Raw genomic sequence first — 23,271 nt, 5'->3', positions numbered from 1 at the left:
GCACTGTGAGAGATGTCTGGGGCAGGTTCCCAAGCCCGATCCCCTGTGTGATGGCCCGCTCCTCTCATCGCGCCCCACTCCTCCCTCCTGCCCCTGGCCGCCCCCTGATCAAACCGCTCCACAGCCGGCAGCACATCACACACCAGTCCAGAGACATGATGATAGCAGGGAAAGGGACGCTCTCTTACAGATACACACAAGGACACAGACAGACATGGACACAGACAAGCACACACACATACACACACATACACACACACACACACACATTCTCTCTCTCTCTCTCAAACACACAATCTCTCTCTCAAACACACACACAGACACAGATGCACACACATGCATGCAAGCACCCACGCACAATCGAAACAGACTAAAGTCTACATACACAAGTTCAGCTAAACTTACCCACACACAGATACAGTATACAGACACACACTCTCTCACTCTCTCTCACACACACACACACACACACACATGTAGAAACACAGATGCACACACATACATGCAAGCACACACACACACAATGAAACCAGATTAAAGTATACACACACACACATACAAGTGTGTTCATAGACATGTGTGTACACAGTTCAACAACACTTACACAAACACAAATAGTCACATAGACCAGGCACACATTTTACACAAAAAGAACATTGCATCTCTCCTCCACCCTGGACGCTTTCTGTCTCCCCCCCCCCTCCTCTCCTATATGCCTCCACACATATACAAATGATAGGAGCAATGCTCTTTGAGTGCTAGTATAACTTCCCACACAGTACAGGTCCTGCTATTTTTCCACATAACCCTTTTCCAAAAATGGGGCAGTAGGTTGTGTTTTTACAGTAGGCTATTTGAAAAATCGTCTGCCATGTTGTGCGACCCCTGAATCATGTGGGATGACACGACACAGTCCTTTCTGTTTAGTTTTGAGAGTGTTCAGAACTATTAGCTCACTTAACCAATCAAACAACTGAGTGCAGTGGGTTTTCAGAAGTGTGTGTAGCGATTAGCCAAGCAACACACCTGTCTGGCAGCCGGATCGCCGCGTGTGAGCTGTGTTTTACCCAGTGGGGCAGCCGGTGTTAATGCGCAGGCGCGTTCTGCGAGTGCGCTCTTGAAGTTTCAGACAAATTGGGGATTTCTCTCGGTCAGTACGGGACGAAAAGTCACTGCGGACTTTACTCAAGCTATTTACTGTGAGAGCAAAGCGGAGCTCCAGTTGATGAAGTGAAAAAGATTAAATCAATTCAGAGGAGACGCTTCCAATTGAAGGAGAACGTTTTTGGAAACTTCTTTATTCCACCTGAAAGATCTCAAACGGTATGGCTTCTCATAACTTTTCTGATTTTTTTTAAATACGAAAGTGAAGATAGTTTAGATCACTTTTGAGGACTTTGGATTACCATCGGTTTCTGGGTTTAATTGTTTTCGGTTTATAGTTAATAGAAAGCTTAGTTTGACGTCCCTGGACATAGTCCCACGAGTAGGATAGGCTTCGTTTGTAAAAAAAACAAAAACAAACCCCAAACTATTAAATCGAAACTATTTTAATTTCTACATGATCGCAGTCAAGTTAAAATTATAAGAAAAACCTCTAACCTGATGAATATGTGAGCTCTGTCGTGTTTGCTTTCAGGGGAAATAATGTTTGATAGCCTTTCTAATTATGTTGTTGAATGTAGTTTGTGTTGTTAGTCTAGGTGCTAAAAAACAGGGTCAAAGCCCTAAATATATCTTTTGTAAAACACCCCTTTTCATAGCTTTAGATCGAAAGATTAATCAACATGAAGACTTCGGGTACTTTATTTGTTTGTTTACATTAACAATTAGCCTGGTTCGTCACTACACCACACTGCAAAGTCTTAAAGATTCAGAAAAATCATTGGACTTGCAACGGTCGGCTTTGTTTTAATGGGATGTCAGCGAACTTTCAACTGTTTATAAAAAAAACTTTCATCTGCAAATGATTCATAATCCTCGAATTGTATCACGTTGTTCTCTCGAGGAAGCGCCCTCCTGCGGTAGTCTATGGGACATTTTGGCTGGAGTACGGCCTCTTTTACAATCCGCTGGCTTCACTTCAAACTGTCAATTCATCCAGAAAATTAAACAAGAATTTAAATGAGGAAATGTTTTGCAGAGTATATCAAACTGGAATGTCTCACGTCAGTAAGCCGGCTTGCCTATTGTAGAGGCTGTTACAGCAATTCACCTGTCCTCACGAAATGTTCAGTGTGTTGGGTCAGCCAAAACTTCATTTCAAGGACTCTTCAAGTGAAGTTGTTAGCATCCACGGGTGGAGGGAAAGTGCATGGTATTGCTGCACTGGTATGCGTCCAGACAATTGAATTAGTAAAATCCTTGATCTCTACCAGACCCTAACAGGAATGGATGGTTAGAAGGACAGGATATACTTAAAATGATAGAGGAATATGCTTTACAGAGGAGAGGTTACATTAGCTGTTACAGCGTAAGAGATTTACGTGAGCCCATAAGCAGTAGTCATGGTCAGCTGGAAAAGCAGACTAGGTTGTGGTGTATGTAGAAGACTCATGAGGCAACAGAATGAGTAACGGTAGATATACTCTTGAAACAGCAGGCTGGGTGACAGCCACACAACCCCCTGTTGTAAATCTTAGGCACCTTGAACTTCTGACCGTTTCACTTGAGGTGGAGCGCAATGAATGGTTTCAACCCAAACTAGCAGTGGCACGAGTTGAGGGAAAGGCAAACAAACCACAGACTAGCCTACACACACACACACACACACACACACACACACACACACACACACACACACACACACACACACACACACACACATACACAGCTCTCTCATTAGCTTTGATTAGAGGACAGGGTCTGCCAGGTGTAGGAGCTTCACTGCTTTTTAATAATAGATGTCAGGACAGGTGGATTTGCATAAGAGCACACACACACACACACCACACACACACACACACACTTACACACACTTACACACACACACACACACACACACACAGAGAGACACACACCAGCATAATTAAGCATAGTAGCACTCTGGTATTATCATAGCAGGGAGTCCGTGTGTGATGTATAGTGTTCATGCAACTCTTCATACCACAGAACCTTGATGACATCTATCTAAAGTTCAGCTGTCACTGTTCTTCTATTTTAATCTCTTTACATTTTATTTACTCTTCTCTTTTCAGAAAGAAACAGAGGGCAGCTTTGGAAGGAGATACTGTGTGTGGGAGGTACACACCACAGTGGGACCCTACCAGTCAGCAGTGTCACCTTTGTCTGTATTCGTGTTTTGACTGACCCCGGGCCTCACTCTCATCCTGTGTGAGTGGACCTCTGTCACCCTGTGCTGGTTGTGTTTGTGGGCTCCCAGCCGAACCAAGTCCTCTTCCCCCTCGTCTCCCCTTTAAGCCGTCCGGTTCCGTGGCTGCCTCTCTCTCTATGCACATCAGCCTGTGCGTGGCCCCCAAAGAGTCTCGGCCCTTTCATGGAACTCCGTCCCTTGGGGCCCCCGCGAGCCCTACTGCTGCTAACCGTCCGCCAGCGCTGACAGACATGGCCGCGCTCCCTGTGCCCTCTCAGTCGGCCCCTCTGGCCCCTCCGCCTCCCCCGCCACCACCCCCTCCTCCACCCCCGCCTCCTCCTCTGCCTTTGTCTTCCTCCTCGTCGTCCTCCTCCTCATCCTCTTCCCTGCCGGAGTCGGCGCTCTCCTGCCTGGAGTCCAAGCGGCGGCAGCGTCTCCGGAAGCTCAACTGGGAGCGGATCCCGCGGGAACGCGTGGAGGGACGCCAGAGCGTGTGGACTGGGCCGGCTGCCGCCAGTGACGAGGACTTCCCGCTGGACCTGCGCTCGTTGGATGAGCTGTTCAGCCAGAAGGAGGCACGCACGTCCCAGCGCTCCGGAAGCTTCCGCAGGAGCCTGCTGCGCTGCCGCTCGCCGCAGGAGACCGGTCTTGACAAGGTGAGGGAGAGCGGTGTTGTCCTGGGGTCTATCTGCATTCGATTTGTATTACGTAAGATAACTGCAGCACTTTCAGTGAGGTTTAGTGGTACATTTGAGGGAGTCACTTAATTATGTAGATCCATCCCAAACCACTTCTAAATGGAAATATCATAATTCTACATATTGGTGTGCATGATATCTCTGGTTCGTTTCTTTGGGTGAAAGACCAGTGATGTAGTTGTCTAGTGTAGATTCTGTGGTTTGCCTAAGATTTCTGTTTTTGCTTTTCATCTCCTAGTAGTGAACAGCTTATCATTAATCAAGTTCAGTATTTGTCAAGTCATTGAAATCCCATTTTTTTCGGCTTTGAATTGGAAACATGCCCTAAATAAGACTGTGCCATCAGGAGACCCTTATTTCACCTCATCACCTCATCAGAATAGCTAAGGGTTGCTAGACAAATGTTTTTATATGGCATGTAGGTGTGAGGGAGTCATGTGAGGACTGATTGCCCTTAGAATGAGTTAGTCAGGAGTTGAGAGCTTTAGCACGATTGCTCATAATGGTCACACACACACACACACACACACACACACACACACACACACACACACACACACACACACACACACACACAAGCTCCTGCTCCATCTGTGACACATTAGCCTGAAAACCCATCGATCATGAGTGACCTTATTGCAATTGGCACAGATCGTCAACTATCCCTATTTGGATTTATCTTATTGCAATAGCCACAGATCATCAATGATGCTTGTTTTGATCGCTGTTTGTTTGTCTAATTCACAGGTGACTCTCCTGGACTCCAAACGGAGCATGAATGTGGGCATCTTCCTGCGGCAGTTCAAGACGTGAGTACATTTGGCTCTCTGCTCACTGTTTACATTTGACACCCAACCCCCCCACCCCCGACCCCCCACCGCCGCATTTCCTCTGGGTTCCTAAATAAACAGCACACTTAAAATGACGGCCGGCTAATGATGGGCCTCTGTACTGCAGCCATATAGCCATAAAGTCAGACAGTTGTGTTGTCTCTGCACTCAGAGAGGAAACACAAGTGGCGGGTAGTGCACCCCAGAGAGAAGTACTTATCACCTCTGATAGGCAATAGAGGAAGGGAGAGTGTGAGTGGGCTTGGCTGGCCATTCCCCCCCTCTCTCTCTCTCTGTGTGTGTGTGTGTGTGTGTGTGTGTGTGTGTGTGTGTGTGTGTGTGTGTGTGTGTGTGTGTGTGTGTGTGTGTGTGTGTGTGTGTGTGTGTGTGAGAAGTGGTGGTATAGAAGGGTCTGACAGGTGCCAAGGAGATGGCAGCTGGGTGAGGAGGGGGTCGAGTAGGGAGGGAATGGTCATCCTGGAGGTGAGAGGTCAGGTCTACTTTGAAGCCTTAAATGAGGGCTCCCTTTTAGCAGAACTAGGGAGGGAAAGACACCATCAAGGCCCTCCTGTTCTCCTCCCTCCTGTTCCTCCTCCTCCCTCCTGTTCCTCCTCCTCCCAGCTGTTCCTCCTCCTGGAGGACTACTGGACAGAATGTATCCCATCTCTCCTTGCTCCACCACACCTGTCTGAGTCATTTGTCCTTGTAATTAACTAAACGATTTGATGATGCCAGATCTGGGTGTGGAATCCTATAATTGCGTACATGCATAATATACTGAATAGTACATACTGTTTCTTGTATGCTATCCATCAAGTTTTGCCCTGCTGAAGCTCAGGGAAGGCATGCAGGTTGCCATTCTTTGCCAGTTTTGATTCATTCACATCCTCAAAACTGCCAGCAGGAGTGAAATTCCAGAAAATAGTTTATCGTTCCTAATTAAAACATAAAGACATGTATAGTTAGGCATAAGCTGTTTTATAAAAACTCCTAGTAAGTGGTTCTGTGCGTTGCAGAGCATACTGCCAAAACGGTCCTAAATGATTTTCATTGTTATTATTATTTAGCACATACGTGAGTTCTTGCAATTGAGTGTCTGGGCTGAGTGTGTGCCTACTTGGGTCACCGCAAACCCTCTCGCCAGAGTGTCTGTGTGTCAGAATTTGTGTTTGTATTAACACAAAAGTGTGTGTGTGTGTGTGTGTTGTTGACAGACCTACATTACTACTCGCACTGAGATTAAATGACTGATTCTCAGGCTGCCTCTTTTTGCGGAGCCGGTATGCTTTCATGTCTGCACTTGCACGCGGTGTTCTATGCAGGCTCAATTGTGCACATCTTAATTGAAGAGCAGTTTTCTTAGAACCAGCCCTGTCACAACACGCAGAGAGAGCCATCACCCGGTTAGGGCTTTTGTGATCGAAAAGCCTCCCTCAGCGTTAGTCTTACTCAAGCTATTGGTCTGCTCTTAGCACATTGTTGTCTAGCCAGTCACGTTTTTAAGTGTCAGAGGACTTCTTTTCTTCTTTTGAATGTTGTAGAACATGAGCATCTATGCTCTTCGACCTGTTCATTATTTTATACTATTAGCAGGGAAGAGTGTATTATTATGGTGCAGTCTGTAATGTTCTTAAATAAATAGTACAGACTATGGCCGACAAAGGAATTGTTTGTTTAACAAAACCAGTGTGTCCTTTGTAGGTCCTTTTGTAGAGACATCTGGGTGTTTGTCGGATTTATTGTGTCTGTGTGTGTGTGTGTGTGTGTGGGGGGGGGGGGGGGGGGGGGGATTGGATTGGTTAGGATAAGGTTACCTAGAGGGGCACAAGGAAAGGAAACCTCATTGTGTTTGGAGCCCTGTATTCCTGACAATCGAAATTAGCTGGAGTGCTTTTCCTAAATGGCTGTGTCACTTTTATATAAGAGGCGGTCACCTTCAAGACGAACTCATAGATGACAACACCGTGCCTGTTTTGACTTTGGGTGGACTCCAGCTCGGGGGGGTGGGGTGGGGTGGGGGGGGAAACCCCTCTTCCTCTTGGGCTCCTCCACCCTCTCTGTGGTGAGCTGTGGCCAGTGACCCGCTGTGGGGTATGGAGATTGGCGTGTTTGCTTAGTCCTGTCGCTGACGCCAGTGTGGCGTCAAAAGCTGTGTTTTTTTTCCCCTGCACCTCAGAAGAGATAAGCCGCAGAGCGAGCGCATGAGCTCACACAGCGCCGTGATCAAAAGAGGAGAGAGGGATGTGGGAAATGTCACCTCCTTGTGTCACTGGTGCCCTTGATGCATTGGAGGTTTCTGGAAGTCCTTGTGTGTGTGTGTGTGTGTGTGTGTGTGTGTGTGTGTGTGTGTGTGTGTGTGTGTGTGTGTGTGTGTGTGTGTGTGTGTGTGTGTGTGTGTGTGTGTGTGTGTGTGTTACAGTCCCATCTGTGATGTTTGCACTCGCCTTCTATTCTGAAGGCTGTAGCACAACGACCCACCCCAAACCATCTCTTTTAATGACTTTTGTGTTATTTAAGGAAGTGACATCACTCTTTTTGATTCCATAGCGCTGCCACAGAGATCGTGGATGACATCAGACAAGGGACCGGCGGTCGTTATGGAGCTGAGAAGCTGTCTGAACTCCTCAAGCTGTTGCCTGATACTGATGAGGTGAGCAACCTCCCCAACCCCATCCCACTCCACCCGTGGCTCAGTGTGTCCCAGCGTAGACACCGTAGTCCTCCTCTACCCAAGCCCAATCTGGTTTCTATTAGCACTCCGGACCCCGATGACCACAGACTTGCCATGCCGTTACTCTGCTGGAATCTCTGCACAAATCCCACATCATCATTATGGAGGAATTTTCCAAGAATATCAACACTAGCTTTTCAAAAAAGGGGGAAACACTATCTCTCTTGGTGAAAGGGAGACTTCCAGCAGGTTTAAAGAGGCTTAAGGCAAAGATTTGGTGACCTGGACACATTTCTGACTGGAATCCTCTTAGTTTTGTCACTTCTCCCCGCTCCTTTACGAAATGTTCAGTGAAGTGGTATAAACCGTGAGAGAAACACAGTCACCTAATCTCTCTATATGTTAAACTACAACCTGCATTAAGAAGGGTATTTAAGGTCATCCTTTGCTTTCTTCTTGTGTGCGTGTGTGTGTCTGTGCGTGTGTGTGCGTGTCTGTGTGCATGTCTGTGTGCGTGTTTGTGTCTGTGTGCACGTCTGTGCGCGTGTCTGTGTGCATGTCTGTGTGCGTGTCTGTGTGCATGTCTGTGTGTGTGTGTGTGTGTGTGTGTGTGTGTGTGTGTGTGTGTGTGTGTGTGTGTGTGTGTGTGTGTGTGTGTGTGTGTGTGTGTGTGTGTGTGTGTGTGTGTGTGTGTGTGTGTGTGTGCGTGTCTGTGTGCATGTCTGTGTGCGTGTTTGTGTCTGTGTGCACGTCTGTGCGCGTGTCTGTGTGCGTGTCTGTGTGCGTGTCTGTGTGCATGTCTGTGTGTGTGTGTGTGTGTGTGTGTGTGTGTGTGTGTGTGTGTGTGTGTGTGTGTGTGTGTGTGTGTGTGTGTGTGTGTGTGTGTGTGTGTGTGTGTGTGTGTGTGTGTGTGTGTGTGTGTGTGTGTGTGTGTGTGTGTGTGTGTGTGTGTGTGTGCGTGCGTGCGTGGTACAGGAAGCCCGACTGAAGAAGTTCACTGGGGAGCGCAGTGCTCTGGGGGAGCCGGACCTCTTCATGCTTCTGCTGGTGGAGGTGCCCAGGTGAGCTACATAATCCTCCTCTCCTCTCCTCTTCTGTCTTTACTTGCTATCCCTCATATCCCTCATCTATAGTATATGGTGATATCTATAGTTATAGTATTTGGCAGAGTGTCTAACTTGTCTAAAGTGGCTAACTACATCCAATTCTTCCATACATTTCCAGCTGAACTCCATAACCCTTTTGGAACTTGTGTAAAGACACAGGTCTACTAGCTACAGTAGGCTACAACAGCTCAAAGCCACAGGAACACTTAGTTAGTGTAGGTTAGTGTTTCCGTAGTACTTAGTGTTTCCTTAGTGTTTCATAGTGTTGCTCATGTAGATGACGCCACTGCCTAGTCTATGTGAGGGTGAAAATCCTTAACCTGGTATTATTTATGGACTTCGTTAGTCCATGTGTTGTGTGCATTTCAAAGACTGTCTGTCAGGCACAGGAAGTTGGATTATCACAGTTTAAAGGTGAAGGCGGCAGCCAGAGGCTCAAATATAAACAGGTCTGTCTGAGCGAGTGCTATTGGCCCGCTTGGCTCCTGCAGTTCACCAGGAAGTAGCCATTAGTCAACCCATCTTAAGCCTGAGTTTAGATTCCTCCATCGTCTGTGTTACATTAAAGCCCTACGCTCTGCTTTGCTTCAGGGGAACTGGCCTGGCTCTCTGTAGACTGTAGTCCCAACCCCCCCATCACCATCCCCATCACCTCAGGCCTCCTTTCAAAACAAAATCCCCCAGCAGGCACTTGAAGACTGACTGCACACTGATCAATGGCTTCTCTCCTCTCCTCTTTTCTTTTGTCCTGTGTCTTCTGCCTCTTTGTCTTTATAATTTTCTCTTTCCCTCCTTCCCTGTCTTTGTAGTGGCTCTCTTTTCCCCCACTCATTTCTTCACTCTTAATCTTTGTTTTTCGTCTCTTTCTCTGTCTCGCCCTATCTAGTTTTCGCCTGCGTCTGGACGCCATGATTCTGCAGCAGGAGTTTGACCCCGCCGTGACCTCTCTCTGTGTGGCGGCCAGATGTCTGAGGGAGGCGGCCAGAGGTAACTTTCCTACAGGGGGCCTGTGTGTGTGTGTGTGTTGTGTGTGTGTTGTGTGTGTGTTGTGTGTGTGTGTGTGTGTGTGTGTGTGTGTGTGTGTGTGTGTGTGTGTGTGTGTGTGTGTGTGTGTGTGTGTGTGTGTGTGTGTGTGTGTGTGTGTGTGTGTGTGCATGTGTGTTTGTTTTTGGGGGAGTCTCTTCCCCATTTGATATTCCTTCCTTCTCCTCTTCTGAGTCTGGTGGTCCATTAAGTGTTGTAAATAAAGTCGCTGTGGAAGTGTCTGAGGGCCGTCCTAATAATAATACAGAGTAAGAATGGAATGAGGTGATGCTCTCCAGTCATTACTGGAGATGAACTTTTTTCTGTGATGAATGGTTATGAGTCAGTATGTAAAGGAGGTGAGTCCAAGGTGGTTGACTGGCAGCTTAACTAATTCCCTGACTGTTTTTTCAAAGCTACAATTGGTGGCTTTTTTTCTGTGATGAATGGTTGTGGGTCAGTGTATATGGAGGAGGCGGGTCAGAGGTGGTTGACTGACAGCTCAACTCATTCCCTGATTGGTTTCTTTGCAGAGCTGCTGAGCTGCCCTGAGTTGCACTCCATCTTGAGGCTGGTACTGAAGGCAGGAAACTACATGAACGCCGTGAGTCACGATGAGACCTCATACTCTACTGTACTTTTCCACCAGCTCACAACAGTCCCGTAGTATTAACTGCTAACACCTCCTTAGCCATCTGCTTGTGTCATTAGGGAAATGAGGCATGAAAAGCCTGCGTTGAAAGCCACGGATAAGATCACCCATTCTGGCATTATCCCTTGCCTTAATACAAGGCTATGAGGCACAAGCCAAAACAAGTAACCTGCTTTGTGATTGGGCCTGTTGAGTTTTGTGCACTAGTAACCTGCTTTGTGATTGGGCCTGTTGAGTTTTGTGCACTAGTAAGGCTGTTGGTTATTCTGCAAGGTGAATTATGTGAGGCCGCAGGCAAAAGGCATGTTGGGGTATATAAAATGTGAGCTTAAAAATTAGAAAATGTGATTTAAAGTGTATTTATTAGGTTGTGCCTGAGCACTGGGAATCACACTTGAAAGCATACAAATGTACAACATTGAATCAATACCTAATTTTTAATACCTAAAAAAACCATTATACAACTAAGCAAAAAACACTCCCATGTTAGGGCCTTGTAGAGCGCACACACCAAGTCACTCTCGGGTGTGTCAGCGTGGGTTCTGAGCTTTTCTCTCATTGGCCATTCAGGGCGGCTATGCCGGTAACGCTGCTGGATTCCGTATCGCTTCGCTGCTGAAGCTGGCCGACACCAAAGCCAACAAGCCAGGCATGAACCTGCTCCACTTCGTTGCCATGGTGAGACTTACTGGCACCCACATCCATCTGCAATTGCATAACATTGTGGGTGTTTTTAAGAAGCTGGATGAAAAAGAAAAAAAAGTTGTTCAAAACGGTCATATTCAGTCTGTCAGCTGAGATTTTCAGAAAATTTGAATGGCTTGTTATGTAACATTAGTAAAGCCATGAGTTACTGTATATATTAATGCTCAAGACCACTGATTGTTGTTTTTTTTTTTGCCCTGATTACCAAGATGTACATCGGATAATGCAAACTTACAATCAAGATAAGAACGTTTTCTCTTCTTTCCACAGGAAGCTGTGAAGAAGGACGAGGGCCTACTGTCCTTCCCCAACCGCCTCTCTCTCTTGGGCCCTGCCTCACGGTGCGCACCCCCACCCACCCACCTCACCAACACAGCCACATCTTATTTCAGTTACCGCCAGGTTGTTTACTTAAAGGAAGTCCGCTTATGATAGCAATCTCTTTCAAAGAGGGCCAAAGCTGGTTTGTAAAGCACAAAGAACCACGTTGAAACACATGAAAGACACCGCTAGGCTGTTCCAGACATGAACTTTCCGGAGGATCGATAAGGTAGCAGATGGCAAACATATAGACATATTGTCTTACCTAGTGATCATCTTATCATGAGCCTGGGAAACAGAGAAGCACATTTACAGGTTTAGGTTGACCGTTGAGTGTTGATCAAACTAATGCTTGCTAATGTCTGTGTTGAAGTAGTAGGTTATATGAGTCATATGTGTTTGAGTGTTTCTTGTGTTGGCCTTTATGTGAAACTCATATGTATTTGTGTCTGTGTGTGTGTGCATGTGTGTGTGACTGACTACTGTGCCTATGTGTATGTGTGTGTCTGTATATGTGCTTTTGATAAAAGCATCTGCTAAATGACTAAATGTATGTTCGTATGTACAGATGTAGGTGTGCATGACTAATGTGTGTGTGTGTGTGTGTGTGTGTGTGTTTTTCTGCAGGTTGTCCGAGGAGTCTGTGCTGGAAGACCTCTCTCGACTCCAAAGCAGGGTGGCGTCTCTCTCACACAGCGCCCAGAATGAGCCCGAAATCCAGCAACAGATGCATTTCCTGGAGGTGTGTGTGTGTGTGTGTGTGTGTGTGTGTGTGTGTGTTTCTAAGAATGCACATATGTGTTTTTGTGCATGTGTCACTCGTGTGTGTGTGTGTGTGTGAGATCCCAAACATCACGTACAATTCATACTGCCCATAAAATATCTAGTGTAGATAAGTAGGGGTTGTTGTCAGAGAGGTCATACCGTAGTCGATACACTCCATTCAACCGACAGCTTTACTTCAAGCTTTACAGCTTGACCACCTGCTTGTAAATAGATTAAGGCCCCGTCCACACGATAGCGCTTTCGTCAGAAGTTTTGTCTTGCGTCCACACAACAGACTTTTTCACACATACTTTTGAAAACAGATCCCAGAGTGGAGACTTTTGAAAATGCAAGCCTTACGTCGACGTGCAAAAGACTAAGACAAAAATCCGAACTTTTAGAAAATGATGACACAGCCCCAACTTTATCCTATGGCATTTCATTTTACGTGACGCTTCCCTCCAAAGCCTTCATTACGTCCTCAGGGGCAACAGAAAATCTATTTTTGATTGTTAGATCATGGTTATCAGACAATTTTTTTTCTATTTCTATGATCGGCCAAAACCTTTCTGGGTTTGTTTGATATAAAGTGACGCTAAATACAACCTCAAGCAGAAGTAAGTTCACTTTACTAGAGATATTCATGCGCTCAAACCACATTATACTGTTGTGGGGAAAAAAACTTTTTCTAGGATTTACCTTGTCTTTTAGTGGCATTGCTTTCATAATAATCTTGTTTTGTTGTAGGCCATAACCTGCAGCAAAGGTTTTATAAGAAATGTGATTTGAAAAACGACCTAGCTAGCAACAGCGTTTTCACTCGTTTTTGCGTTTTCTGTGGACTCATCATGTCGATACATGCACATGAAAACGCAAAGGAAAAAAAGACATTTTCAAAACATTCCATTATCGTGTGGACTAAGTGGTCATTTGAACTGGCTTTCCATTAGTGAGCGGTAAAGCCACTATCTCAGTATTACTTATCAGGTTGTTATGGTGTCACAGTGAAATATGGAGGTGAAGAGCCTCAGGTCACTAGCAGTATAAATACTGTGGAGGGGTGTAGAGTTTGATTTGTAGTGGGAGATGTGCGTGCGTGCGTGTGTGTGTGTGTGTGTGTGTTTTAAATGTGTGTACATGTGCTGGGTTTAAATAAGATGTGTATGTTAAGTGAATCAGTGCAGTGAATCAAAGTGTGTGTGTGTGTTCAGGTGGCGGAAGTGCGTCTGCAGGAGGTTGAGGAGGAGGTGCAAGCCCTTCATCAGAGCAGCCAGGCTCTGGTGGACTTCTTCTGTGAGGACGAGACCTCCTTCAAACTGGAGGAGGCCTGCCGCATCTTCCACTGTTTCTGCCACCGTTTCCAAAGAGCTGTGCGAGTAAGTGTTTGTGTGTGTGTGTGTGTGTGTGTGTGTGTGTGTGTGTGTGTGTGTGTGTGTGTGTGTGTGTGTGTGGCAGTTGGAGGGCAATTTAGTTTAGCATTCGTGTGCCCAAGTTACAACCTCCTGTGTTCAGTGTGTGTGTGTGTGTGTGTGTGTGTGTGTGTGCGTGTGTGTGTGCGTGTGTGTGTGTGTGTGTGTGTGTGTGTGTGTGTGTGTGTGTGTGTGTGTGTGTGTGTGTGTGTGTGTGTGTGTGTGTGTGTGTGTGTGTGTGTGTGTGTGTGTGTGTGTGTGTGTGTGTGTGTGTGTGTGTGTGTGGTCCAACATAGCCTGAGGGCACCATGGGACATTTTTGTAATGTGTCTCCGTCTTTCCCTGTCGCAGGAGAACGGTGAGCGCGAGCATGCAGAACTGAGGCGTGTGGAGAGGGAGCGCGAGTGTTCGGAACGCCGGCGTTCCCTGGCGCTGTGTTCTTCTCCAGTCCTCTCCGGGGGCGAGAGCACAGACGACCTGGAGCGAACGCTGGAGCGCGGCCTGAGCCGCAGCAGGAGCAGACGCAGCCTGCGCAGCTCCTCGGACGTGCGCAGAATCTGGGAGGACGTCTTCGCAGCGGACACACTCGGAAAGGAAGTGCAGGACTCCACATGGACCGTCTCGAACACCCTTCACAGATTTGAGGGGAGCGTGGCCAATCAGCACACAGAGAGTGTCATGACGACCCAGCAAACAGGAAATGCTAATACCGCAGCTATGCAACACATGCTGTCCGCATCTCATCCAGTGGCTCAGCACTCAACACTGCACACAGACAGCATGGCAAACAGACCAACGTTAACACACTGTCGTGATGGAACAACTCACACACCACACACATTAAACACCCATTCCGTGGTCAACCAGCACACACTGAACCCTGACGCTCAGAGTATGCTACACACAGATATCACACACTTTCAGCAGGGACAGGCCACTGATGTTCAGTACGCTGTTAGCAACATGGCCGCCACATGCATGAAGATTTCTAGCAGTCCAAGCACACTAAGAGGGCCTGTGAGCTCTCCAGAAAACACTTCGGTAAACATATCTCCCAGTCCTTTGGGAAAGTCAGCTGACCTCTCAGGAATTGCTGGACCTAGCCCTAGTAACAGCCCCACCCTTCTGGGAGTCTTAGCCTGTACCCAAGCGAAGAGGCCAGTCCAAGAAACATCCGGAAGCTTATCGCCAGTTGACATGGTGGTTCCGGGTGGCGTTCCAAACAAGCCGTCCAGTAAGATGACCGTATCGAGACCGAGCAGCATCCGACTGCCCGTTCGCACACCTGAGAGAGACCCCCCTCCAAAGGTGCCCTCCGAGGTCGCAGCTGTTGCCCCTTCCTGCCTCGACGAGCCTTGCCCTGCCGCGCGACCCTCTCGGGGGTCCAGCCTGCCCTCTACGCCCTCTCGCCCCAGGCCAGCGGTGGCGGAGGAGGCCGAGCGCACGTACCCACGTGTGGGCGAGACCCTGGAGTGCCACATGCTGGTGCGCGGGCTCCGTTCGTACGAGAGCCTGGCCAATGCCACCCACTCGCCAACCACCCCGCTGCCACGCCCGGCACCTGGCCACTGCTCCAAGTGGAAGAAAGAGAGAGAGGCGGAGGAGAGGGATGGGACGCTCTCTCCGTCTTCATCCTCCTCCTCCTCCGTCATCCACGCAAAAGATGACCCGCACGGCGGCAAGATGGCCGCCCGTGGGCCAAAGAGGGGGCTGTATGCGTTGCGTTCCATACCTCCTAACAGCTCGGCCACCACGAGAGTTCGCGCCAAACCTGTGCCGGCTCCTTCCGACTCCCCTGCTGCGCCCTCCCGCCTCACTCCTCCCCGCACCTCCTCCCTGCGCTCCTCTGCCATCACGCGCCCCACCGCCTCCCCCGCCCAGCTCCGCCGCATCAGCAGCGCCAAGGAGACCACCACCGGCCAGCTCGTCCGCCGCGCGGCGGAGAGGGTGCCGGAGAGAGGGGCTGCGGTAGGCGAGAGGGAGAAGGCTGCGGCCGCCAGTCACGAACCGTTTGTTCGCGGCTCCCCTTTGCGGGTCTCCAAACGGGTGGCACCGCATAGCGAGGCCACAGTGGCGACGCAGACGCGTGGCGGCGCTCACAGCCCTTCATCCTCCTCCAGCACGCCCAAGAACATCCGCACCGCCGTCATCTCCGCCGCACGAGCCAAGACCAGCAAAACTGAGACGTCCGCACCCAAGACCCCGCCCGCCACGGGCACACGGATCCCCGGGCCCAAGATGGCCCGTGCCGCCTCTCAGCCCACATGGAAGTGAAGATGCAACTAGCTTTGAAAGACACTTACACAATCAGACGTACCTGCACATGCAGATGTATCATGTGTGTGTTCAGGTGAATTGGGGATTATGGACATGCACGTCCAATGTGTTCATTTTGTTTCCATGACAATAAGATCACATTCAGACTCTAGTTCACTCGTCATTCAGCTGACCTTCAGCTGACCTTCTCAACTCTACACTATCTGGATTCTCAGTTTTTGTGTTTTTTCTTTTGGACACCTTGGGATGATCAATTGTCTGTCTTCTCCCTCTTGATTGAACATCCTATGTTTCTGGAGACAAGGTTACGATATCCTAGCTTTTGATCTTCGTCTGCATAGTCTTTTGAAACTGAAGAGAGCTGTCATCGTAAGTTCTACCTCCACAACACTGTGGCCTTTTCCGGGGAGATTTCAGAAGGGCTTCTCCTGAGAGGAGAAAGCTGCTTCAACATGCCAGTTAACTTCAGAGGAATCAACTGCCATATTTACTGTTGTTTTTCAAACATGTCTCTGGTCATCAGTTATACAGGTTCATCATGAAAGACAGTGTTTTCATTTTCATCAAGTGATTGCTCAAATGCCTGTGCATTTGTAAGATATATGTGGCTGAAGTTCTATGGGCTAGCTGTTACTGACATCCTGTGTTGCCTTCTATCTTTTCCATGTTTTTTGACCTTGTGCGTATGTGTGTGTATATTTGTGAACTTGATCAAAGTGAGCCATTGCACATCAGCAGCTAGGTACAAAAAAAAAAAGACAACCTGTATTATTGAGAAGAAATGTGGTGGGTTTTGTCAATGTGATTCTTAGTGTGTCTTTTTTTCCAAAGCAGCTTAATCTATGGGAGTGTTTTTCTTGTGGCCTGGTACAGCTGGATGCCGATGGCCAGCTGGTACTCCGTGGGTCACTGTGGGTCGCTCAGGTGGCCTTCCTTTGTTGCACTTTACAAACTAAAGACAGAAGGGTGTTGGGGACGAATTGATTAATTTCTTTAAGATAATCTGCTGTATGTTTGTAGTGTTTTTGTCAAAGAAGAAAAAGTATCATACTTGTCCTCATAAAAATGTGGATTCCTATTGTAATATTTGTATTCCTTTGTAAATAAGAGAAAATAAAATAAAGATGGCTGTTGACAGTTCGTCCAATGGTCTGATTATCTTATTCCCACATCCCATTGGCAGCTTCTTGGACTGCATTTTTTGTTGATGATCAAAACACAATCCTGCCTCGATACTGTGGTATCGAGGCAGTTTTGTACATAGACTCCATTGTAGAGTGCCGTTTGTGTTACATCCTTGTGCCTCCGTGTGAAATAAAACTGTGCATCATCACCATCATCAAACACTGACACTAAGCTAAAAAAAACGAAGTAATTCTATACTCTGAGGTTTTTTAGCAACCCTTTCAACCTCTTTAATGTAAACGTTCTCCCCCCCATATCCCTCTCGTTCACTCCACAAGCACAGACCTGCACAATAGGCTGAAGTGTTTGTTCATCTTGAGCGGAGTGGCAAATTATGTCGGCTGGCTGAGACTCGCCCCCTTCAAACGATGTCCTCTCCTCTGGCCTTCTGTCCTTTGCCCTTCAACACCAGTCACTCTCTCTCCCTTTTCCCCTCTCACTTTCTCTTCCTCCCTCTCTTTCGATTCTCTCTGTGTCCCCCCATTACTTGTCAGAGTCACCCGCGGCTTGTAAACGTTGCTATGGAGATGCTCTAGGAAACCCATAGAATCTCCCCCTCCACCCCTGGAATAATAGAGGGAGAGGTTGTGTGTGTGTGTGTGTGTGTGTGTGTAGGGTCTCAGTGGGAAAATGGCCTTTATGGGACAGAGTGACGCCAGTGCTCTTGGGAAAGGCAATAAACTGGTGGCCTTTTTGTGACAAAGTGTGTCTGTCACTGCATGTGTCTGCGCAGACGCCTTTGTGACATCACGCTTTTTCAGGGCACAAATGGGTATCTGTTAAGAACCCTCTCTTAATTTCGCCACCCCTCTGACAACTCTAAACCTCACAGTCCTGGTTACCTTGCATGTTGTCAAACTGCAGGGTACTACAGGTTACACATATAGTGTCATTTATTAATGATCTTCTAAGCAACGTGTTTACTTATTGTAGAGTTACAATGCGCTATGTGGCCTACTGTTACCTTCTAGCACATCCAGCCCCTCGCTAACACTGACAGGATGTTTGACTGACACCATGCCCTGTATATGGAGAATGAATCATGTCACACAGGAAGCAAGAGAAACTTCTGAGTATCAGTCTTACTAGAATGTTCCTACTGAGTTCAGAGGAGGGCACTGTCACTTTCTGCGGTACATGTATGCATGTATAAGCACAGCATACAACCTTAGGAGTACACTCATTCTCTGAGCACCCTCAGCTTGCACTTGAAATGCCAACCCAACACTAATTTGATGTTCTCCAGCATCTCACTCACTTCACTGAGTTTAATTGAAGCTGAATTGAACTAAGCTGAGACAATTAGGGAACTTCTCCCAAAGAGTAAATGACATATTCTCCCAGTAGGCCAGGTGTTGCTTGAGCTTCACAGGTAACCTGGGACTCTGTGTAATCAGTACTGCAGGGGACAGGTCTGTTATTTTCCCTCCTGGTCATAAGGTCATGTGTAGGGTTCCAGTTTTATTACAGTCTAGACTGAGTGTTTATTGTGAACATTTTTTACAAGTTATGTAACGAAAAAAATGCTAATGGAAAGGTTACACATAAAGTTCACGATCTCTATCACAGGTAGTCAAAGAATTGTCTTGGAAACTTATAGGCAACACATATGTGTCCGACCAAAACTATTTAGAATGAGGATTTGGATTGTATTGCTTTGCTCTTAATGGCTTTACTGCCATCTAGTGGATGCGGATAACTTCCACAGAAGGAATCTCACTGTGTGAAGTGTATGAATCATGACTTGAATGTGTTTCAACTACGCACTTTTTGTCTTCAAACAGTAAAAAAAAGGCATAGAAAGGAAAAGAACGGTTAGTGAAAAGACAGAGCAAGAAACGAAATGAAAGAAACGAAAAGAAAGGGTGACAGAAAAGAATAGACATTTTTTATTAACACCTTATTTCGTTAGAATACGGATATGAGGTTTATTTTGAAGAGGGCAGCTCCCCGGATGCATTCGTCAGTGTCTGGAGTTTCCAACCGAAGTTCAGTGAGAGGGAAAGCGCGACTCTTGTGGGGCGGTGAGTCATAAGTCAAACTTCTATGAAGTAGCATAACTTTTTAATGTCGCTGAAAGTTTCCTCTAGCTGTCCGTAAGTAAGCTATGAATACAAATCTTTTTTTATGTATTGTTATAGGACTGTCGGAAAGTTGAAAAGTAGCTTACTTGGCTAACATTAGCGAGGTTACTTGTGTTAACTACGCCTTGCTATATATCGTTATCGTTAGCTTACATTTTGAAGTTGAGCCTGCTTAATGTCGTAAGCTATCTAGCGATAACAATCTAATTAGTTTGGTATGATAGCGATCTAGTTTCAAATCGTTTTCATGTTGTTTATGTGAATTAGTAGTCGGCAAATAACTTGTCACAAAATCACCCTGTTAAAGTAATGGCATGTAACGTTAGCCTATTTCATAGTGGTTTAAAACCATTCCGTTAGCTAAGGTTGCTATTCTATCTTAGCTATCGATAGATATCTTCCTGGAAAATCAGTGTATAGCGTCCTAGCAAGTTAACTACCAATTTTTGCCGGAGACACTCAAAACTCAGTAGCCTAATGCTATTATGCCGAACCCCAGGATGTTGACATTGATACCAGGAAATATTTTGCTTGAGTAAGTTAGCGTGTACCTCATAGTATTGTCTTGCCAGTTTGTACGTTACATTATGAAGGGTATGCCAGTTTCTCCCTCACTTGGAAGTTGGTTGACTAATAGCATAATGTTACCTAGGGAAAACATCTGTTTCTTATAACGTTAGCGAATACTCTAGAAACATTTTAAGAAGTGTAAAGTAACTTTTGGTAGCACCTTTTAGAAATAGACATGATTTGCCTGTATGTTTTATCGTTGAAACCAGTGCTGCTTAGGTAACCTGTCTTCTTGTACAGGCTGAACCTCTCACGTGTTTCAGATTGCCATTATGTATACTGTACTGTACGTACAACCAACTGTACATATTTTGTCTATACTTTACATTCAATCCTTATATACACACTCCCCTTTCGCGCTCTGTCCACTCCACCTTTGTGTATAACATATTTGTATCTATTCTGTGTCAATAACACTGTACATTCTGTAAGATATAGCATCACTTATGTTGTCTTACTTACTTACACCTGCAGTTATCTGTAAATAATAGGCTTACTATTCGTTTGCACTTCTGGTTAGAATGAAACTGCATTTCATTGGCTTTGCACAATGACAATAGAATTGAGTCTTATCTAATCTTATCCAATATCAGGCAATGTTAGAGAAGGGAGAGGTTTGGCCTACGGGTAGCTAGTTACATTAACTAGGCTAACTCTGGTCCTTGTGTCAAACAGGGTAAGAGCACAGGCGAGTGCTCTGCACCATTACTGTACAGTGGAAAAAACAAACTCTGCTGGGTCTTGTGTTTGTGTTTTCAGAGGCTGTCCCATCACTAAATCACTCATTAAATGTTACTTAACTGTGTGTAAACATTGACAGATCATGTTCTACAGGAAGGTTAATTTGGTAAATAGTAGCAGGTTCTTGTGACCTGGATTACACCTTGTTTAAAGGCCAATGTGCAAAAAATTACGTGTGTCAAAAGACAACCTTCGAAACATAATGAATTGAATCATAACCTTAACACTCTCTCCTTCCTCGCTGTCGCAATATTTACCCTCACTCTTTCATTCCACTCTCTGTGTTTACTTTCTGACCCTCTTTATCTCTCTCTCTCACCCTCACTTATTCTTTCTCTCACTTCCTATTTGCCTATCTCTGTTTTTCTGCGTATCCCTTTCTCTCTCTCCAACAGGTGTCTGAACCGTGAGTGCGGAGTGAGCGAGCGAGAGCGGGCGTAGAGAAGCAGAGCAGGATGCAGACGATAAAGTGTGTGGTGGTGGGCGACGGCGCGGTGGGAAAGACGTGCCTGCTGATCTCCTACACTACCAACGCCTTCCCGGAGGAGTACATCCCCACCGTGTTCGACAACTACAGTGCCCAGATGAGCGTGGACGGCCGTACGGTCAGCCTCAACCTGTGGGACACGGCCGGCCAGGAGGAGTACGACCGGCTCCGCACGCTTTCCTACCCGCAGACCAACGTCTTCGTCATCTGCTTCTCCATCGGCAGCCCGTCGTCGCACGCCAACGTGCGGCACAAATGGCACCCCGAGGTGTCCCACCACTGCCCCAGCGTGCCCGTGCTGCTCGTGGGCACCAAGAAGGATCTGCGCCACGACGCCGACACCCTGGCCAGGCTGAAGGAGCAAGGCATGGCGCCCACCACGCACCAGCAAGGGAGCGCCCTGGCCAAGCAGATTGGCGCCGTCAAGTACTTGGAGTGCTCGGCGCTCAAGCAGGAAGGCGTGCGGGAGGTGTTCGCCGAGGGCGTGAGAGCAGTCATCTACCCCAATGTCAAGAAGAACAGCAAGAAGTGCGTGCTGCTATAGTTATGTCGTGAGGAAAAGGAGGTGTTGGGAAGGGGGCTGGACTGTGGTGAGAAGGGGGGTATGTGGGGAAGACCTGGGGACAGTTGGGCTTCTTTGGATGAGAAATGGTTGCTATGTCCCTTGTCTTTTGGATGACTGATGTGGAACGGCTTTACCAGCCCTGTGGTCCTCAATCCTGATTCCTGAAGACGTCATTCAGAAAGCCCTGACTCAACCACCCCCACCCCCCCATGCCCAGTTCTCCCCCGGATCCTTCCACGTTTCTCAGTTTTCCCCTATCTTGCTGCACAGGACTACGTCTATCATTTTTTTTTACCTTCTTTCTCTCTCCCTCTCTCTCTTCTTTGTTGTGCTCAGCAGTCAATGTGCACTTCCCTGCTTGCACTCTCAGCTGCCTCATCATTAGCTACCACTTGTAACTTTCCCAAAAGCCCAGCTGGTCCTTGAGCGTCAGTGGCTCATTTAGCTCGTCTGGGCGGGTGTAAGCCCCCTTCTCTGCACTTGTGCCTTGAGTCATCAGCTCCAGACACGCCTTAGCTGGACATAAGAGGGCTGCAGGGACAGAGACTGGCCTGGTGAGTCGTGGAGTCAAGTGCTGCCCGACCAGCGAGGGACTGTCAAGACTGTGTTGGGTCCAGCCTTTAGTCTTAACTGAGGACTTGTGCCTTAGGACGGTCACTGATCCAGTCTTGGCTCAGATCAGTACAGCCAGGATTTAGTGCCAGTGTAGACTTTTTGACTTCAAGAATGTGCCTGCTCCACTTTGTTCTTCTCTCTATTTTGCCTTGTGACCTTTTGCTTTCTGTATCAAGCCTGATCCAGTCTGTTCTTCCACCTGAAGAACTGCCTTCAGGACTGCCTTTGTGCCTCTTGAAAGCGGCAGCATCAGTGTGCGAATCATAAGGAAAAATGTAATTGCTTATTTCAATGTTGTTGTAATCCCTGTGCCATTACCCAGGAATGAGCCATATACCAAAAAAAGACTGTAGTCTTGCTCACCAGCTTGGCCCACCCTGATGGCAGTAACCCATCCGGTTATCCCCATTATGCTGCTCTCCTGTCCTGTGTTTCTCATCAAGGGCACCTCCGTGTCCCATTGTCATATTGGCTAAGGGCAGGCTAACATGAATGCCAGGGAATGCCTGTTCGGATCACGTCAAGCTTTTCTGTATTGTTTTGTAATCAGGCTCAGAAGATAAGTGACGATAAGCCAAAGTTTGTTTTTAAGTAATATTTTGTTTTTGTTTTGATTTTTACTTGTACGTTTGTGTTAAACTGCTTAGCACTTGGGTCTTGTGATATTTAAAAAAAAAAAAAAGGGCTGGCTAGCTAAGTGCCTGACTCACGAATCACCTGACATATCACCTCACACTCAGCCTGGTGCAAGCGAGAGGCCTAACAGCATGCTAGCTAAGGACATTCCAGTGCACATGTGCCTTTGGGGCATCCAAGCAGATGCCTGTCGGAAATTCCAAAAAGGTTTTTGTGACTCTTAGTGCTTTAAAAACCATTGAATATCTATTTTATTCAAATCTGGAGGTGATCTAATTGCAGACATAAAATGACAAGTGTGTGTGGTTAGATTGCCTTGGATTAGACTTTCAGATGGTTATCCTGAGTATCTCAAACGGACACTTTTGAATCGCTCCAGAGGCAGAGGAGATTGGTCACTGTCACTGAGACTGAAATAGTTTGACAGTATCCTTGAGTTTGGTGCAGTCCAGTGTGTGCCATCTGGAGCGTTTAGAGAACCATATCCTGTTAGCCCTCACAGGGATGTGAGGGAAACAGTTAAAGTGTGTGTGTGTGTGTGTGTGTGTGTGTGTGTGTGTGTGTGTGTGTGTGTGTGTGTGTGTGTGTGTGTGTGGGGGGGGGTTGTTTGTGCCATTG

The 23,271-nt window shown here is 47.0% G+C and overlaps 2 protein-coding genes across 3 annotated transcripts; both read left to right on the top strand.

Moving 5' to 3' along the window:
* Positions 1–1,102: 1,102 nt before the first annotated feature.
* Positions 1,103–16,910, top strand: fhdc2 (FH2 domain containing 2). The gene is made up of 12 exons (XM_031587081.1): positions 1,103–1,323; positions 3,198–3,969; positions 4,759–4,820; positions 7,389–7,491; positions 8,488–8,573; positions 9,505–9,605; positions 10,175–10,245; positions 10,864–10,971; positions 11,269–11,339; positions 11,947–12,061; positions 13,296–13,460; positions 13,845–16,910. Exons 2-12 carry the CDS (start codon positions 3,451–3,453, stop codon positions 15,765–15,767), a joined length of 3,324 nt encoding a protein of 1,107 aa, XP_031442941.1. The 5' UTR covers positions 1,103–1,323; positions 3,198–3,450; the 3' UTR covers positions 15,768–16,910.
* Positions 16,911–18,852: 1,942 nt separating this feature from the next.
* On the top strand, positions 18,853–23,221 carry LOC105905854 (rho-related GTP-binding protein RhoG). Of its 2 annotated transcripts, none has more exons than XM_012833904.3 (2): positions 18,853–18,979; positions 20,746–23,221. In XM_012833904.3, the coding sequence occupies exon 2, from the start codon at positions 20,806–20,808 to the stop codon at positions 21,379–21,381; it is 576 nt and encodes a 191-aa protein (XP_012689358.1). In that variant the 5' UTR covers positions 18,853–18,979; positions 20,746–20,805; the 3' UTR covers positions 21,382–23,221. The 2 variants fall into 2 exon arrangements, with proteins under 2 accessions (XP_012689358.1, XP_012689357.1); XM_012833903.3 differs by having other exon boundaries at positions 18,962–19,055.
* The last annotated feature ends 50 nt before the right edge of the window (positions 23,222–23,271 follow it).

Source organism: Clupea harengus, chromosome 20 (genome assembly GCF_900700415.2).
Source record: "Clupea harengus chromosome 20, Ch_v2.0.2, whole genome shotgun sequence".
Classification (NCBI taxonomy): Eukaryota; Metazoa; Chordata; class Actinopteri; order Clupeiformes; family Clupeidae; genus Clupea; species Clupea harengus.
Note: the sequence above shows the minus strand (reverse complement) of the source record. Positions and strands in the feature narration are given on the sequence as shown.

What these genes read in the sequence shown, in the direction of transcription:
- fhdc2 (XM_031587081.1), top strand. Translation starts at nt 3,451, where the DNA reads ATGCACATCAGCCTGTGCGTGGCCCCCAAAGAGTCTCGGCCCTTTCAT. An exon ending in TGTTGCCTGATACTGATGAG is followed by an intron (nt 7,492 to 8,487) that starts GTGAGCAACCTC and finishes TGCGTGGTACAG; the next exon opens with GAAGCCCGACTGAAGAAGTT. An exon ending in TGCTCCACTTCGTTGCCATG is followed by an intron (nt 10,972 to 11,268) that starts GTGAGACTTACT and finishes TTCTTTCCACAG; the next exon opens with GAAGCTGTGAAGAAGGACGA.
- LOC105905854 (XM_012833904.3), top strand. Translation starts at nt 20,806, where the DNA reads ATGCAGACGATAAAGTGTGTGGTGGTGGGCGACGGCGCGGTGGGAAAG.